We start from the raw sequence: 16426 nt of genomic DNA, 5'->3' as shown, positions 1-16426 counted from the left end.
ATGTCATCTCCATCTTCAGTTTTAAACCAGTTTATATTACTGGTTTGAATGGGTGTAAATGAGGGCAATATTTTGTCCTTGTTCTGTAAGGAAGTGTACACAACATTGTGGGTTTTAAGTCTGTAACCATATTCTGGGGCTTACAGAGAGTGGACAGCTTCAGGGTAGTGCACATTGGAACAGCACCCTTTGAAAAAGTAAACTCTTTTTTGAGCAGGCCTAACTATACTGTGTGTTGCAGGAGATAAAGAGGAAGAGGTAAGTTTCCCCCTCCTGTTTTGGAGACTAGTATCACTGAAAGCTCCAGCAGGAAGCACTTTCTTTATTCTTAAAGAGGCTTGTGGCTGGCCCCTGAACAGGATGCAAGGGAAGAGAAGGCTCCTTACTGTCTGGCTAACCCACAGAATTCAGTAAAAATCTGTTTGCCTTGCAAGATCAACTTAAGAACAAAACAGAGGCATTTTGTTATAAGAACAGTTTATTATCTAGATTTTACAACCAGCTAGAATGGATAAAGATTGGACTTGGTATTAAAGTAGATGGGGGAAACTATTATCTGAGCCTGCATTTTATTTTATTTTTCTATTGCTACTTCCACAGACAGTTCAATGAAAACCTACCATTCTCTTCTATCTGATATTTCAAACAAACCAGAACTTGTTTGATCGTTTTCTCACCACTCTGGGGGAAAAAAAATGTGTCCTTGGGCCAAATTATCTCTGAAGTCAGTGGAAGAATATCAGGGGAAAAGCTGGTCTCTTAGCAACTTGATGTCTGGACCAACAAGTGTAACAGTCCATTGAGACTAAAAAGCTGAAGAATTAACTGTGCGGGAAATGTATTTACCCTCCCCTCATACATAGATCTTTAAATTCAGAAACAACAGTTTAAGGTATGCTATGTCAGCACATTTGTTACAGTATAACCACAAAGATAGTTGCATGCATTTCTCTCATTTTCTCATTTGTGATCATTTATGCTTTCATTTGCCTTTTTACTGCACTCTTGGTACTTGTGAAGCTGCTCCATGAAGCCAGGATTCGGACAGATAGCAGGTCTTGCATTTTTCACCCAAGAAAATGCTCTAGCAAAATTGAGTCCTTCTGAATTAATTAGAAAACCAATGATGATTGCAGCAGCACGAGAAACTCCTGCATTACAGTGAACCAGCACCACTCTATCCTTCAAGAGAAAACGAAACACATTAGTCATTTGAGATACCGTATTACTATCTATTATACAGGCAGTGACAGATTTCATATAACATTTCCTACTGTTTATTTTGGTTTATTAAAAGCACCTTGTCTAGCTCTAAGCATTGTATAAATATCAATAGCTACAAACAAGGATAAAGTGCCCTAAACAAAAAACTTTACGGACCAAAGCTGCTTCACAACAGCCAAGTAATAACATAGGTAGCCTCTTTTGAAGGTAAGAATCTCCCATTCTATACAAAGATCCTGAAATCAATTACACTTAAATCCCTCAAGCCATTCCTCTTCACTCCCTAAAATAGATTCCTTGCAGCTTGCCCTGAAAGTTAAGAAATCCAGGCTCTGTCAGACTAATGGTGTTGGGGAGAGCAAGTCCCAGAGTCAAGGCTCCCACAGGGAGAATGCCCTGCCACCAGCCCCATCCCTTTTAAACTAAGGAGCTGCCAATTTCAACATGGGTCTGATTTGTAGTGTGGAGAGGAACTTATCTATGTTTTGTAATCAGGCTAAAGACAAGGAAATGTGGCAAATTGTGATTGCAAAAACAGAGGCAAGTGTTTGAAAATCCTGCAGGTCCAGTCCCACATTCCTTGCACACTCCACACTCATTCATCATTATTATTTAATTGTATTATTGTCGTGCCTCGGAGCCCCAGTTTTGGACCAGGACACGGTTGTGCTAAGTACTGTACAAACTGTGAGGACTCTGGGTAGGCAGGATCAGGCTCATGAATAGCTCTGTCAAAACAGACCTTAAAGAAACATATGTAATGAATAGAAACAAATTTGCTATCTACTCTATTTTGTACTTTGATTAGGCATACATGACTAGAGATAGACCTGAGGAGCAAAATTCTGACCCTGATCCAGATCTGAACTTCCCTCAGGTTCACAGGGGTTCATTCTGGGAGTTACGTTCAGGCTTGTCTCTAATTAAATAATAAATAATACTTCTTTTAAAACAGCCTGAATCTTGTCTGAACAACATTTTTGAACGTCCTGAACAACTTTTTAAAGATGTTGCTGTTCTGATAAAAATAATGGAGATTACTTAACAATTAAAAAGGAAGCCACCATCTAGAAAAATCACAGGAAATACTTTTTATCTTTGGAACTGATGGGAAACCTAAAGACTATCAAAGTTGTTGTAAAGCAAAAAAAGTTAGTATTTACCTTACACAAACTTTGTGATGCCTGCAGCTTAGTCTGTGACCTGGCAAGAGGTCCAGTCATATGAAATATCTCATTTCCATTGAGAAAAATCACTAGCACCATTTGCTGAATGAAGACACTGAAACTGTGACAGACCTCTTAAAAGTATACATATATTCTTAATCTATATTCTAAATACCCGAAGGCCTGGTTTGACAGCCCCTAATGTGTAATAAGTCAATGGAAGTTTCACTGGGGAAATAAGACCTTGTAAATGGCAAGGTTCCCATCCAGAAATTATTATATTAATTATTATTATTATAGTATCACCTAAGGGTCCCAATCAAGATTAGGACCTTATTGTGCTAGATGCTGTACACACAGAGTAAAATTATGTTTCAAAGAGCATACAAAACAGATCAAATGTGGGAGAAAGGAATAATTATCCCCTCTGTACAGGTGGTGAACTGAGACCAGAGAGATTAAGTGACTTGCCGAAGCTTACACAGCAAGCCTATGGAACAGCTGGGAATGTAATCTGAATCTCCTGAGTCCCAGTCTACTGCCTTAACTCCAAGACCATTCTTCCTCCCAACAAAATGCACATCCTCTTTACATTGTTTACAGTCTTGATTAACTTTTTCATATTCAGAGGCGTTCACTTCCTGGTCATGCACTGTAGCAGTGTGGCGAGCAGCTATTTTTAAAAGATATACATTTAAACGCACTGTGAGAATGTCAATGGCAAAACATATATGAGATTGCTCTTTAAGAAAGATTTTATTAGATTTTAAAACCTACATTTATTTTATTGCTAATAAAACAGTTGTTTTCTGTTCCAGTGTGCCCAGTCACAATTCAAATTAAACACTAAAAACCAATAGGCCACATTCTGGTCTCAGTTACACCACTGTAAATTAGGAGTAATTTTATTGATTTAGTGGAGTTATTCCAGATCTACACCAGTGTAACTGAGATCACTATCTAACACAAGGCTTTGAGGAAGTTATCAGGAATTAAGTTGGTAAAAATAAACAATGAAAAGGGGTAAAAATATAAACCAAAAATAGAAACAAAAAATCAGATTAATTTTTGCTAAATCACTGTAATTTCTTTAGAGTCTGCATTTAACTGATGCATCATTGAAGGGATTCAGTTTCTTCTTCTTTGTGCTAATACTCTATTGTTGCTATGCAGTTTCCTTTTCATGAGAGCTATGCTGCATACTGCAACAAATCAGATGGCTACATGCCTGGACTAGAACCAAGAACTATTAAATATGAACAAACATATGCAAAATCAATAACCCACATTTCATGATGGGCCACCTTATTCTTCCTTGCTATAACTCTACAGCTTGTTTGAACTTGGCACACTAGTCTTATTAATTTTGCATTCAACAGGAATGCAGCATAAATGTGAAAAACAGAACAATTCATATCTGCAATCTGAACTGGTTTATAAGGGTACAATCCCAAATTCCTTTCAGCCCAGTTCTCTCCTAACCCAGAATAACCTATGTAAGAGACTGCAAACACTGCAATTTTCACTGCTGAATTTCCTTGGAATTTTTTAACTAGGAAAGCACGGATTGCTCCTTTCAGGAGAAGCTATGGTTCCACATGTATCTTCGGGCCAGGCAGCTGGAGGAGGTGGCTTTACTGGGGATGAGAAGCTGGGACAAAGGCATAGGGACTCTACATGGCTTATGATAGATCCCTGGAGAACTACCATGTCTGGGGGTGGGTCCTCTCATATGACAGATAAGGCAATTTTCTGAAATATCTTTGGGAGATCTTACTCAATTAAGTTTGCATAGCTTTGGAGTCCATTGTATTATAAATACAAAGTTTATGTACTATTGTGGGATTGTATGTAACTTCTCTAGGGGGAGACATGGTCAGGGTAAACCCTGGAAGTACAATTGTAAATATGTGGCAGACAAGAACAAACTTTTGGGACAAAGAAAGTTAAAAGGGGTTTCCTAGGTAACCTCTAAGGGGAGGTTTATGCAAATGTATCCACTCCAGTTATACATGAACACAGCCCTTTGAAGCTTCTCCCTGAAGTGCTTTGTCCTGAAATTGTGACAGACCTGATCACCTGTTACATGAGGACAAGATCAAGGCCCAAACCGTATGAAGGAGAGAATCAATGATTTATTGGTGTGCTTGTTCTGAGCTAAGAGTTGCTATGAACTGCAACAACAGAAAAATCCCTTGGTAAGATTTGAAGGATTACATGGATGGTACCTGCCAGAGCCCTTGTTACAGCTGGGATTTTATCTGGTGTGTTTATTGGCATTCATGTAGGTTCTTTTCCTGTTTTTAATATATTTTCTCAGTAATGCTTTCACCTTTAGAATAAACATGCTTACCTAGAAAGGGCCATGTGGTAACTTCTAACTGTGAGCAATTACACTGTTTATAGCCTCTGAGGAGAAAGCAAAGCAGGCCTGTTTAGGCAAACTGGCTTGCTGGGGAACTCACCACATAGGCAGGAAACTGTGCTGTCTGGAAAAACTCTGGTCAGGAGGGAGAGAAAAATGGATTCCTACCCAAGAGAAGTAACAGCTAAGGAGCCAGGAGCCTTTACTAGATGCCCTTGCTGGATTGCAAAGGGGAAATACAGGTACAGTTGCACTGAATTGTGACTCACTACCTTTTTCTTGCGGGGAATGTACCTCCCCAATGCAACAATGTGGAGAGATCTTCACGAGGAAACCATGGCTGAAATCTCCTCCCCAAGACCCCTGCAGGACAGGACTGATCTGGGCTAATAAATTTAAAGTTATACATAGTAGTTATTAAATAAAAATATCACACAAAGACATTTAAATTAAGTCCTATCACCATTTAATCAAAGGATGGACTTTACATGGGTCACCTAATGTGCTTTTGAAAGTCTGCTCACTTACTTCAGTACCTAGTTGGGAGTTGAGCTCTTGAAAAATCTACCCCAGCTATGGATGCTGAAGTCTCTTGATAATCTGATCCCATTTGAACCAAGAACACAATAGACCTCAGTGGTTGTTAGTTTGGGACACTCAGTCCTTTCTTACTAGCTGTCAGTGAATTTATGAACAGTGCAGTGTTTGTTTATATTCTCTAATCCAGAAATTCTTAACCTTTTCCCAGTGTCTACTGAATTTTAACACAGAGTTCCTCATGGTCCACATTCCCCTTCATTAAGGCTCCCATTAATCTCCCCTCCTGCAGGTGACCAAACAATAATTCCTTAGCAATTACAGCAATTGCTTATTTAGAAAAGAAATAATAGGAGAGTTTCTAACATATTTTAGCTATCTCTCAGTGCTGTTTTGCTGCTACAAATAGGAGGATCCAGCACCATGTGACCAGCCAGCTCTCTGCAGACTACCAGCAAGTGCTCCATGGACCACAGTTTATTCTAATCCAGTGGTCTCCAACCTTTTTACGCCCAAGATCACTTTTTGAATCTAAGGGCAACTCATGATCTACCCCGCCCCATCCCCAAAACCCTGCCCTGCTCACTCCATCTGCCCATCTCTCCGTCGCTCGCTCTCCCCCACCCTCATTCACTTTCATCAGGCCTGGGCAGGGGGTTGGTGTTTGGGAGGGGGGGCAGGCTCTGGGCTGGGGCTGAGGGGTTCACAGTGTGAGAAGGGGATCTGAGCTGAGCCTGGGGAAGGGGGTTGGGGTGCAGGAGGAGGTTTGGGGTGCAGAAGGGGGCACGGGGTGCTGGCTCCGGAAGGAGTCTCAGGAATGGGGGTTAGGGTACAGCCTCCCACTGGGCAGCACTTATCTCCGGTGGCTCCCGGTCAGTGGCGGGCACAGCAAGGTTAAGACAGGCTCCCTGCCTACCCCAGCCACACACCGCTCCTGGAAGGGGCCAACAAGCCCCTGCGGCCCCTGGGGTGGGGAGGGTGGGGGGCACATGGCTCCACACGCCGCCCCTCTCCGCAAGCACGGCCAATGGGAGCTGCGGGGGCAGTGCTTGCAGGCAGGAGCAGCGCATCGAGGGAGACCCCTGCCACCCTCCCCGCCCCCCGGGGCCACAGAGCCGCAGTGGCCACTTCTGGGAGCAGTGGGGGGCTGGGGTAGCCTTAGCACTTGCCACACTGAGCTACCACTGGAGATCACAATCAACTGGGAGATCCTCTAGGATCATCCAGTCGATCGCGATTGACCGGTTGGTGACCACTGTTCTAATCTAATCAAAACCTAATCTCCTGGCAGTCTAGCACACAAACATCTTGCAGTATAGAAATATTAGTATTGCCATGAAAGGCTTTATAAGAATACCGCTGACTATAGAGAAGTAACCGGAAAATTAACTTCTGAAGTGGAGCAGTGACACTAAGCTGGCAAGTCTCATTTAAGAATGAAATGGAAATCGTAACTGGAAACCTGAAGGAGGTCATTAAGTGAAACCCCGTTTCAGGTAACTTGTAAAGGATATGTCAGAAAGAAAGAACACTATGTGACACAAAAGTGGACGGGGCAATGTTACCTTCCTTTATCCTAAGCTATGTAAATAATGAACATGATAGATCTGGTGGAATAATCCAGAACCAGGTTTGACTGGCAAGGCATTTTCTCTTCTTGCACTGTTAAAGTCAATGGCCTGTATGAAATATAGTAATTCAACATGTAACAGACAGAGAGGACTTTGATTATCTGTAGAGCCTACCACGCTTTTTAATAGTTCTGGCATGAGATACAAAATCTTTTTTTTTTCCCCCCTCTCTACCCTGACATTGCCTGAATTCTTGTAGAAAAAGGAATCAACCTAAAACAGAGCAAAATTCTGTTCCCAGACTTGCTTCGTAGATCTCATTTCTACAGAATGTGAGACCAGGACATCAGAACTGAGATCAGTTTAGTGCATGTACACAGAACAGAATATCAGAAATGAAAGCTGCCGTGCAGCCCTGAGAGTTTTGTCCTATTTCCTACTTTTGTTCTTTTACCGGAATTTTGACATGCAGTTAGACACTGATTCAGTAAAGCAGTTAAACACAAGCTTATGTCTATCCCTGTTCAGTAAATATTTGTTGAACAGGGATGGTTTGCTGTTACTAACGTGTGCTCTAACTATTTTTATCTTGAATTCATAGTTTAGTGTGTTTCACCTTTAAGGGAGGGTTCAAGGGACAGTAACAGGCTGAAGTATCCCTGACAACTGGAAGAAGCCAGCAAAACCCTACTGATTTCCAGGGGCACTGCCAAACTCCCTGCTTCTTCTCTGGTATGTCAAAACACTGCCTCCCTAGTGGATGAATTCTGGAAACTCTACAATGGGAAGCTTATAGAGCTTTATTTTTTCCCCTGCAGGTTTTACTCCTGGAAGAGGGATCTGGACCTATGTTAAGACTTGCTTATCAAAAAGTCACTTATTGCTCTAGATCAAATTAAGAAATACTGCACCAAAAAAAAAAAAAATCTAGTAGATAATAGTAAATAATATTTGATCACTCTAAGAAAAGCATGATTGATGGTTGTTGGGTTTTTTTTTTAACCAAAGGAAACTGTTTTAAGTTATTGCCACATACCCAGGATAACTAATACTATGAAATATTGATTTACCAGCATCTTGGCTTGCTCAATAAACTCAAAACATTCTGGGAAATACGATGTGATGTCAGTCTCAGGGAGATCCAGTATAGAAATGTTCTTGTATATAAAGTCATTGGGGAAGGCATTTTCAACTCCATATGCCACATTTAGGACATGAGTAACCTAAGCCAAAAAAAGGTAGTTTATGAAGACAACAAGCAAAATGGACAAGAACAAAAATAGCATTATCCATTAAGCGGACATCAGTTGGAACATCAAATAGTAGTACTCAATTTTATTCAGACATTCTGTCTGTGTTTCTGACTTGATAAAATCTTAAGTGGATTCAAAAAGATAGTCAAGTGTTAAAATGTATAAAGTGGCATTTCAGTTTTCTTCAGTCCATCTTAACAAAAGAAGAATTAGGCATTAAGGTAATGATGATGTTTCAAGTAGAAAACTTCTGAAAATGAACCTTCGAGAAGTTGTTGTTGCTACAGGTTAAAGTCTGCATCTTAGGTTATCTATTTCCTTTCATAAAGAAGGCACCCAAAATCCTTTGCAAACTACTTATAGGAATCCCCTCACTTATCACTGAAACATAGCCACCTCTGGGGTGGAATGAACCTACTATTTAATAGTGCATAGCCACAGTATGTAACAGATAATGAAATAATATGAAGAATTCCATATCCAATAAACTACTAAGGGAATTTTTAGGCTGGTAGAATCTGAATAACCAAACTGAATTTGGCAAGACTGACACCTTGTAGAAAGGAACCATGGGATCTTGAATGACTATGATTAGGCAAAAACATCCCAGCTGAATGTGGAGAGGGGCCCAAATTAAATTAAGGCTGTGAGGGTCTTCTGCTCCCTGGGTGCGCTGACTGGTGCTCTACCAGACCTATATTGCTCTAGCAATATTAGGCACTCTGGGGAAAGATCTGGCCAATAGGCCTTCACCCTCATGCTGAATCATATAATGGAAGAGCTACTGCTTCCCCACACAGGGATGAAGAGAGAATATCTGTTCGGCAGGGGATGAAAAGAGAATATCTGTTGCCCTCACCCTAACTACACCAGCTAGCGTAAGGGTTTTAAACAAAAGAGGGGGATAGCAGAGCACAGGAGAAGACTAGAAAAAAAAATTAGAGGGATAAGAGTATAAATGTATTGGGTGCTCCAAATATATTAGCCAGCCCTACAGCTGAGGAGGCAACACCTCCATCAGCAAACTATCTCCTAGATTTATGCTGGGACATTGGAGAACCGGTTAACAGTGCACTTATTGAGTCACCAGCATTGCTTACTGGAGCATGGGGCCTCATGGTGCAGCAGGTACAGACTAGGCAGGACAGGGAAAAGGTAGCCTTATGCCATTTTTGCACTGTCTGAATTCTGGCCTGGCTGGAGACTACTTTAAGTTATGGCAAGGTGGCAGAAGGTTATCCATACAGTCCCTATACTGCCAGGGTATTGCCCTGCAGCAGGGGAATGCCCCCTGGAGTACACTCACTCTCATTAGACCACCAGAGACCTAGAAAGGGACCAAAGTTGGGGAAAGATTCAGGACCATATGTGTCCCATCCCCCCCCACTTGAATATCTCCCATATGAACACTGAGCCGGCTCATTGACCCTGCTTAGTATCTGAGGACTGATGAAAACACAGTTTGAGATGCATATAATCTGTTCTATAATAAATCAAACTTTAAACAACAGCTAACCTTGACATTTCATGTTTCTTGTGAAACCCACAAACACCCATCACGATTGTATGCATGGATCAGATGCAAGCTTTTGAGTAGCAACCTCATTAAACGAGATATAACATTTTTAAAGGGAAAAGTCAGAAAACTAACATTCTCTAATGATTAAAAAAGCATTCTCACTAGCAAGTGTTAAATATAAGACAGTCTATAATCATTATTAGGCAGTTCCTTACCCCATATTTTTTCATTGTCTCCAGATCCTGAGCAGCATCTTGTGAGCCTGTAAAGAGAAGGGACTCATTATCACACTATTTTCATAGAGCTGTCAAAATATAAACAGACAAAGCAAATATCCTACTTAATTTTAAAACAAGTTAGTTATTTGTTTCCCCCTGGGGAAAATGAGTTATTTTAATAATGCAATCTAAATATGTTTACACTGTGAATAGTGACTTCTCATCCGAGTTTAATAAATCCAACTTTCCATCTGCTTAACCGGATAAAACAACATGAGCAGAGAGGGCAAGCATGAAGAAAGTCATATTTCAGTGTGAATGCAAAGATAGCAATCTCTTGGAACCTGATCCTGAATGGTCCTGAGCACTCTATGGAACATGTGCATCGGCGTCAACTCCAACTGACTTTCGTGGGAGCTAAGCACCCCTGGCTGGTGCTCAGGACCGTGCAGGAGCAGTCATTTAACAGGGATGCAAAGTTAAATTCAAACGGTCACTCACCTAGCAGCAACCAGGGCTTAATAACGCCAACCTGCAGGTCCAAGCTAAGGTCCTGAACGTAACCACAACCGAACCCATCACTTGGCTCTGCTTCTTCCACCACCTGCATTCGGGCATCTTTCCATGTCTCTGTAATCCTCTTCCCCGTTAAAGTTGTTACCCTTGTGCATTGCTTCTTAAGATTTTTCCTGGAGAAGTTTCTGATTTCCTGAGTCAGTGAGTGCATTACATGAGCAGGCAACTTCCAGCTAGCAAGTAACGCAGGCAAACCTAGCAGCCTGTAATTCTTCTTAGTGACGCCGATCTCCTTCTCGCTAGCCTATGGCACGGTCTGCACCGAACGCGCAGGCTCCTTGCGGCTTGGAGTGGGCAGGCAGACGACAAGGCTACCACCTTAAGCCTCAGTTTTCTAAAAAGGCTATGCAAGACAGCTTTTGATTGGTCATACAAAAGCGTTCCCCTATTGGTTTACAATCTCTTTTTCCTGTTAGTTAGCTGTCAATCCGTGGCACTCAGGTCACCAATGAAAAATAGCTCTGTGCAATCATTATGTTTTCATCTGACCACGCTGGTTACTTGTCTGTATTCTAGTTGCTTTTGGTTAGTTGACTGTGTCCACTGCTACAGAAGTGTTATTTGTAAAATAGTTGGGGAAGCTGTCAAATTGGATTGTGATTTATAATGTTTTAATTTAAAATATTTTCAGATGAAGTCAGGGCTTGTCAACATTCCAAGTCCACAGGCCTGGAGACTGAACTCCGCTATTTTCCTGTGTTACAGAAAGGTGGGCAACAGAGCTGGTTGGGAAGTGATTTCTTTCTCCATGAAAAATGTTGACAAGTGTAGGGGAGAAAATCATTGGGTTGAAACTTTTCTACAAAATCGTTCAGGTTTTCACTGCAAAACTTTTTTCCCTGGGTTTTGGTTTTTAACAGATCAGTTTTCAGCAACATAAAGCCAAAAACTTTGGGGCAGTCGAGCAACATTTTTTTATTTTAGTGGAAACTAGTCTGACTAACTGAAATGTTTCAGGTTTTGGTTGCTGGAGTTTGCAGTTCTTTGCTTTCCAAGAGAAACTCAACCAATTTCTTCAAAAATAGCCATTTCATGTGGAAATTTGCTTTTAGACAAAAGCCCCATTTTTTGTCCAATGAAAATTTTTGACCAGGTATGTATGTGAGCTTCCCCATACTGCCTCACCAGTCTGTAATCTGTCTGCTTTTAGAGTACCATTTTGGTTTTGGGAGTGAACTACATCCACCCTGATTGTATAGGCTCTGTCAACACTGGTTCTCCACTTGTGAGGTAACTCCCATCTCTTCATGTGTCAGCATAACAATACCTGCATCTGTAATTTTCACTCCATGCATCTGAAGAAGTGGGTTTTCCACCCATGAAAGTTTATGCCCAAATAAATCTGTTAGTCATTAAGGTGCCACCGGACTCTTTGTTGTTTTTGTGGATACAGACTAACACAGCTGCCCCCTGATACTTGACATTTTGTTTAAGTTGCTGTTGCTGTCAATGGTTGGCTGGAGATATATTTTTTGCTTGTATGCCCTGACTGCTAAGATGTGCATCCAGGTAATTTGTATAATTTAGGAGAGAAGTTCTTTATGACAGTGTGTGGCCAAGGATGGTTCCAAAAAAGAAAAAAAGCTTGCAGAAACAACTGGTGTTAATTTGCAGTGTAACCTGGTGTCTGAACCATAATAATTTAAACAGAGTCTTCACTGCAACTCCAACTATAGTAATTGGAAAAATCCCATGGCTGCAGGAAAGAAACCCCTAAGAACCAAAATGGAATAGTTATGAAGACTGATTTTATATTTCAGTATTTCTCTCCAGAATCTTATGGAGCCGACACCAAAAACATGAGCAGGGTGAGACTCTTTTGCTTACAACACTGATGTAATCATAGCGAGAGATAAAAATGGGAGGGGTAAGGATGTTCTCATCTCTGATCTCCCCCTTACTCACTCTCATACACTCACACAAATACACATACATTTTCAGGCATTCTGATTGGAGGGTATATTTGTGGGGCTGTTCTGCCCCCGGACAAGATTCCACACTATAGTGTTACCATTTATTTTAGTTGGGCCAGGGTAGCATTTCAAATTCCAAACTAATTCAGGAAATAAGGACCTAATTTTGCAATGCATACTTAAGCAGGCCCTTTGAAATTAATGGAAACCCAGGAGTAGGGCTGGAGCTGGACATTTGCCTGTCCTAGGAACCCCTATCCCCAAAAGCTGTCCTAGGGAGGTGACTGGGCTGGAGCTGCATTGGTGTTTTGGCTCCTGGTCCCAGCTTATGATGTGGGGTGCCTTTAAAGGGGTAGAAAAAAACCTTTGGTGAGAGGGGTTGGGCCAGAAGTGCCCCTAAAAAAATCAGCCCATGTGACCTATGACATCTGCCTTGTGTGCATGAAAGGCCTATTTATGTGAGTAAGAGTCTGCAACATTGGGCCCTAAATCTTTTAACCCTCCATCTTTCTGACTGAATGAAACCAAAACAAAAACCCTGCAAGTGTTTACCATCCAGGCTTAACATCTGATTCAGAGTCTCCATTTTGAGTAAAGGTATTTTGGGGAGGGGGGGTTAACATAAACTCAGCCAATGTGTAGCTGACTAATTGAAGGCATTTCTACTGTTAGGAATGTGTATAATTGCTGCAGCTGCAATTAGCCACCAGATGTCAGCAGTACTCATGAAATTGCTGTTTTTAGTTTATGGAAAGGGATGAATGTGCTGCAAAGTGTGCGTATATGAACAATATAGTTGTCATGCTCTGGGATCTGCATCATGAGCACTGGAGTCATACAAGATGTGGTTGTCCCTATGGTAACTATTTCAGCATTGAATGCGTCTGTGAACAAAAGTCCATAAATAATCCAATAATCCATACCCAGTTTTTGCAGACAGATGATCTAATCCTTTGAGGTGCAGAGCACTTTCTGCAAGCTGATAAAATGCCTTCAACTCCCATTGAAGTCAGTGGGTGTTGCAAGCATTTTGCAAGATTAGTCAGTTACTGTGGCAGAGAGAAAAATAGATTTTTAAAAAGCCATCTTGATGCCCTGGCTGATCCACAGCATTGATAATGGACTTGTGTGAACCTGCAAAGAGAAACATATCAACAATGAGTATTGTTAGCGATTGTGTAATTCATATTTGTTTCATTTTCACATGGGTGGCTCAGTTTCACTCTTACATTTTCTAATGGTGGATTTCCTCTCTCTGTGTTTACAATGACATTAACTTGATTCTATCTACATGGTTCAGTAGATCAGTGAAGCAGTAGTTTACAGAATTGTATAGAGTAATTGCATATCTAATGCTAGGGCAAGATGGAGGGCAATTCAGAGCATAAAGAATTAGAAGGCATTAATCCCCTTCTAATTTTTTGAAGTGCTGAACTGTGGCTTGCCCAATATGCTGTTTGATCCAAGACGAACTATTAAAACAGAAATGTTAAAGCACAGATTAAAAACAATCAAAATATATTAAAACATCATAAGTTACCTCAAATTCAATGTATATTTTTGCAATATTAGATGGCCTTGTACTTTGTCTAAAAATAAATGAACCATGTAACTACTCCTTTCACTGCAGAAATACTATTTGAGTTTTTAACTCCATGAATGTTTCTGATTCATGCAGGCTAAAGATTAATGACTGTGTTTGAATATTTTCACCTAATGGTAGGTTTTTATGTTCATAGGTACAAGCTTTACTTCCCTGTGCATGATGGCACATATTTTTTATGGAGCTGATGAATGTGTAAGATTTTGTAACAGCTGAAAAGTTTGTGAAGTTTTATAAATTGGACTAAATTTACATAATAAAAAGAAAACCCTTAACATTGTTATCATCTGCTATTTAAATGGCAGTGTTTCTAGCCCATCATTTACTGGCCAGAGTATGAAGAGTGTTGGAGCAGGTTGTTTTTTAAAGCCCACGGTGGTCCAAAACTTTCAAAGAAATTATTGTCTACTTCAAGAGATCTCTCCCTGGAAGGAAAACAATCTACAATTTTTAAGGCCCAGTAGCCAGCCCCTGCTCCTGATGGCAGATTAAGATATACACTGCAGAAAACACATTTTCAGAGATCAAATTTAAAAGGAGTTCTCAAATTTAGTAAAATGGAGTGCTGAAATCCATGGGTCTTCCCTCTGGTAAGCCATCATGGGTCTGCCTGTCTCAGTGCTGAATGCACCAGTTGGCATTCAGCTCTCTTTTCCTGAGAGCAGAAACAGTTAATTAACATCAGTAATGTGGATTTTTGGAGTATTTGGGCCTTGCTACCTAAGGGGAAAATCACAAGGACAGTACAGTCTCCTTCATTGTTAGTAAGTTCAACGAGTAAAAAAGGACGTGTACAAACAGAGGGGCATATGTTAGATATTAGTCTCTATTTAAAAAAAAAAGTTAACAAGCAAATAAAACTTCTCTAAATCACCACATGATCTTATTGTTATCACGCTGGTATTTCCTCCCTCAGCTCTTCCCTGTGGTTTTTGTGAAAGTAGAATGAATTATATTGAAATTATAATTCATTAAAGAAATGCTGCTTGAAGAGTTTGTTGAAATGTAGTTGTCAGGAAGAGAAACATTGAGGAGTGTGAGACAATGGGACCTCAAACTAATTAACTTCGAGCTCCTACTGAGCTAGGAGATTGGTAAACGTTAGTATGCAAATAAGATATGTATGTATATTTGTCAGTTTCTGCTTCCTTTTGTCTCCTATGTTAAATTGGCCTTGGCTTATCTGTATAAATAAGTTAGCTTGAGCTTTTGCAGAAGGCTCGTATATCTGGGTGCATTGGCAAAGCGCTTTGCTAATAAACAGACTGGTCTGACAAATTCAGTGAGTCTTGAATCTGACTTTGACATTTTCATCTCCTCCTGTGATCCAGGTCTTCATTTAGGTCCAGATTCTCCTGCCTTTACTCATTATAAATAGTATCCCATCAGTGTGAATAAAGGGGGCAGAATCTGACCCTTCGATTGTAAATTCTTCTAGGCAGAGACTCTGCACATGATTCTTATCTCACACTGGTGTAAATCAGAAGTAACTCCCCTGAAGTTGAATAGAGCTATACTGATGTAAAACGAGCATAAGGGAGATCATCATGAGACTTTCCAAGTAGCTGACTTGGAAAAACCAGCAGTGCAGTCTGAAGAATCAATATGGTAGATGATTAAAGTTTGCTGTACACACAGAATTAAAGAGCAGATTCTCCTCTCACTTATAACATTGAAGACAAGGGGAGAATCAAAGCCTAACTGATGGTTTACCTATTTGAAATCTTAGCTCTTGTGGTAGGATGATTTAAACTACATTCCCTGTGGATGGACCATTCCCCATGGAAAATCCTTTTATGTGTTTTTAGGGAAGTGGAAGGAGTGGATTAAGACTAAATAGGTCCTACCACCACATGTATGGTATGGTATGTTTAGTCTTGAGAAAAGAGGACCTGATAATCCTCTTCAAATATGTTAAGTGCTGTTATAAGGGATGGTGATCAGGTGTTCTCCATATCCACGGAAGGTAGGACAAGAAGTAATCAGCCTACTCTGCAGCAAAGGTGATTTAGGTTAGATATTGGAAACTTGCTAACTATAAGGATAGATAAGTACCAGAATACGCTTCAAAGGGAGCTTGTTGAATCCCGGTTGTTGGAGGTTTTTAAGAACAGGTTACACCAACACCTTTCAGGGACAATCTAGAGTTACTTGATCTTACCTCAGCACAAAGGGCTGGACTTGATGACTTTTTGAGGTCCCTTCCAGCCCTACATTTCGCCCTTCAAAGTCAGTGAAAAGGCTCCTATCAACTCGGGGTCAAGCTGCCCTTTCTGTGGCACCCAAAACCCCCTCCCCTCCTGCCTTGGTTAAGGTAAGGCCACTGCATGGCCAATTTATAGCCTGGTGACTTGGCTACTATTAGCAATAAGCAATAGTGGTTTCAGGCATTTTACAGGTTTGCCGAAATCTCCCCGTACAGCATTAACTACAAAAAGCTACATGACTGTCACTTGCCATTATATTGAAAATTGGGAGCGT

General features: G+C 40.7%; 1 protein-coding gene across 1 annotated transcript; it reads right to left on the bottom strand.

Moving 5' to 3' along the window:
- Window positions 1-239: 239 nt before the first annotated feature.
- Window positions 240-10701, bottom strand: DUSP19 (dual specificity phosphatase 19). Its single transcript, XM_077830125.1, has 4 exons — window positions 10355-10701; window positions 9851-9897; window positions 7934-8086; window positions 240-1182 (listed from the first exon to the last, which is right to left on the bottom strand). Exons 1-4 carry the CDS (start codon window positions 10578-10580, stop codon window positions 961-963), a joined length of 648 nt encoding a protein of 215 aa, XP_077686251.1. The 5' UTR covers window positions 10581-10701; the 3' UTR covers window positions 240-960.
- Between the last annotated feature and the right edge of the window lie 5725 nt (window positions 10702-16426).

This window comes from Eretmochelys imbricata, chromosome 11, assembly GCF_965152235.1.
Source record: "Eretmochelys imbricata isolate rEreImb1 chromosome 11, rEreImb1.hap1, whole genome shotgun sequence".
Lineage (NCBI taxonomy): Eukaryota > Metazoa > Chordata > Testudines > Cheloniidae > Eretmochelys > Eretmochelys imbricata.
This window is presented reverse-complemented; position numbering and strand designations above follow the sequence as displayed.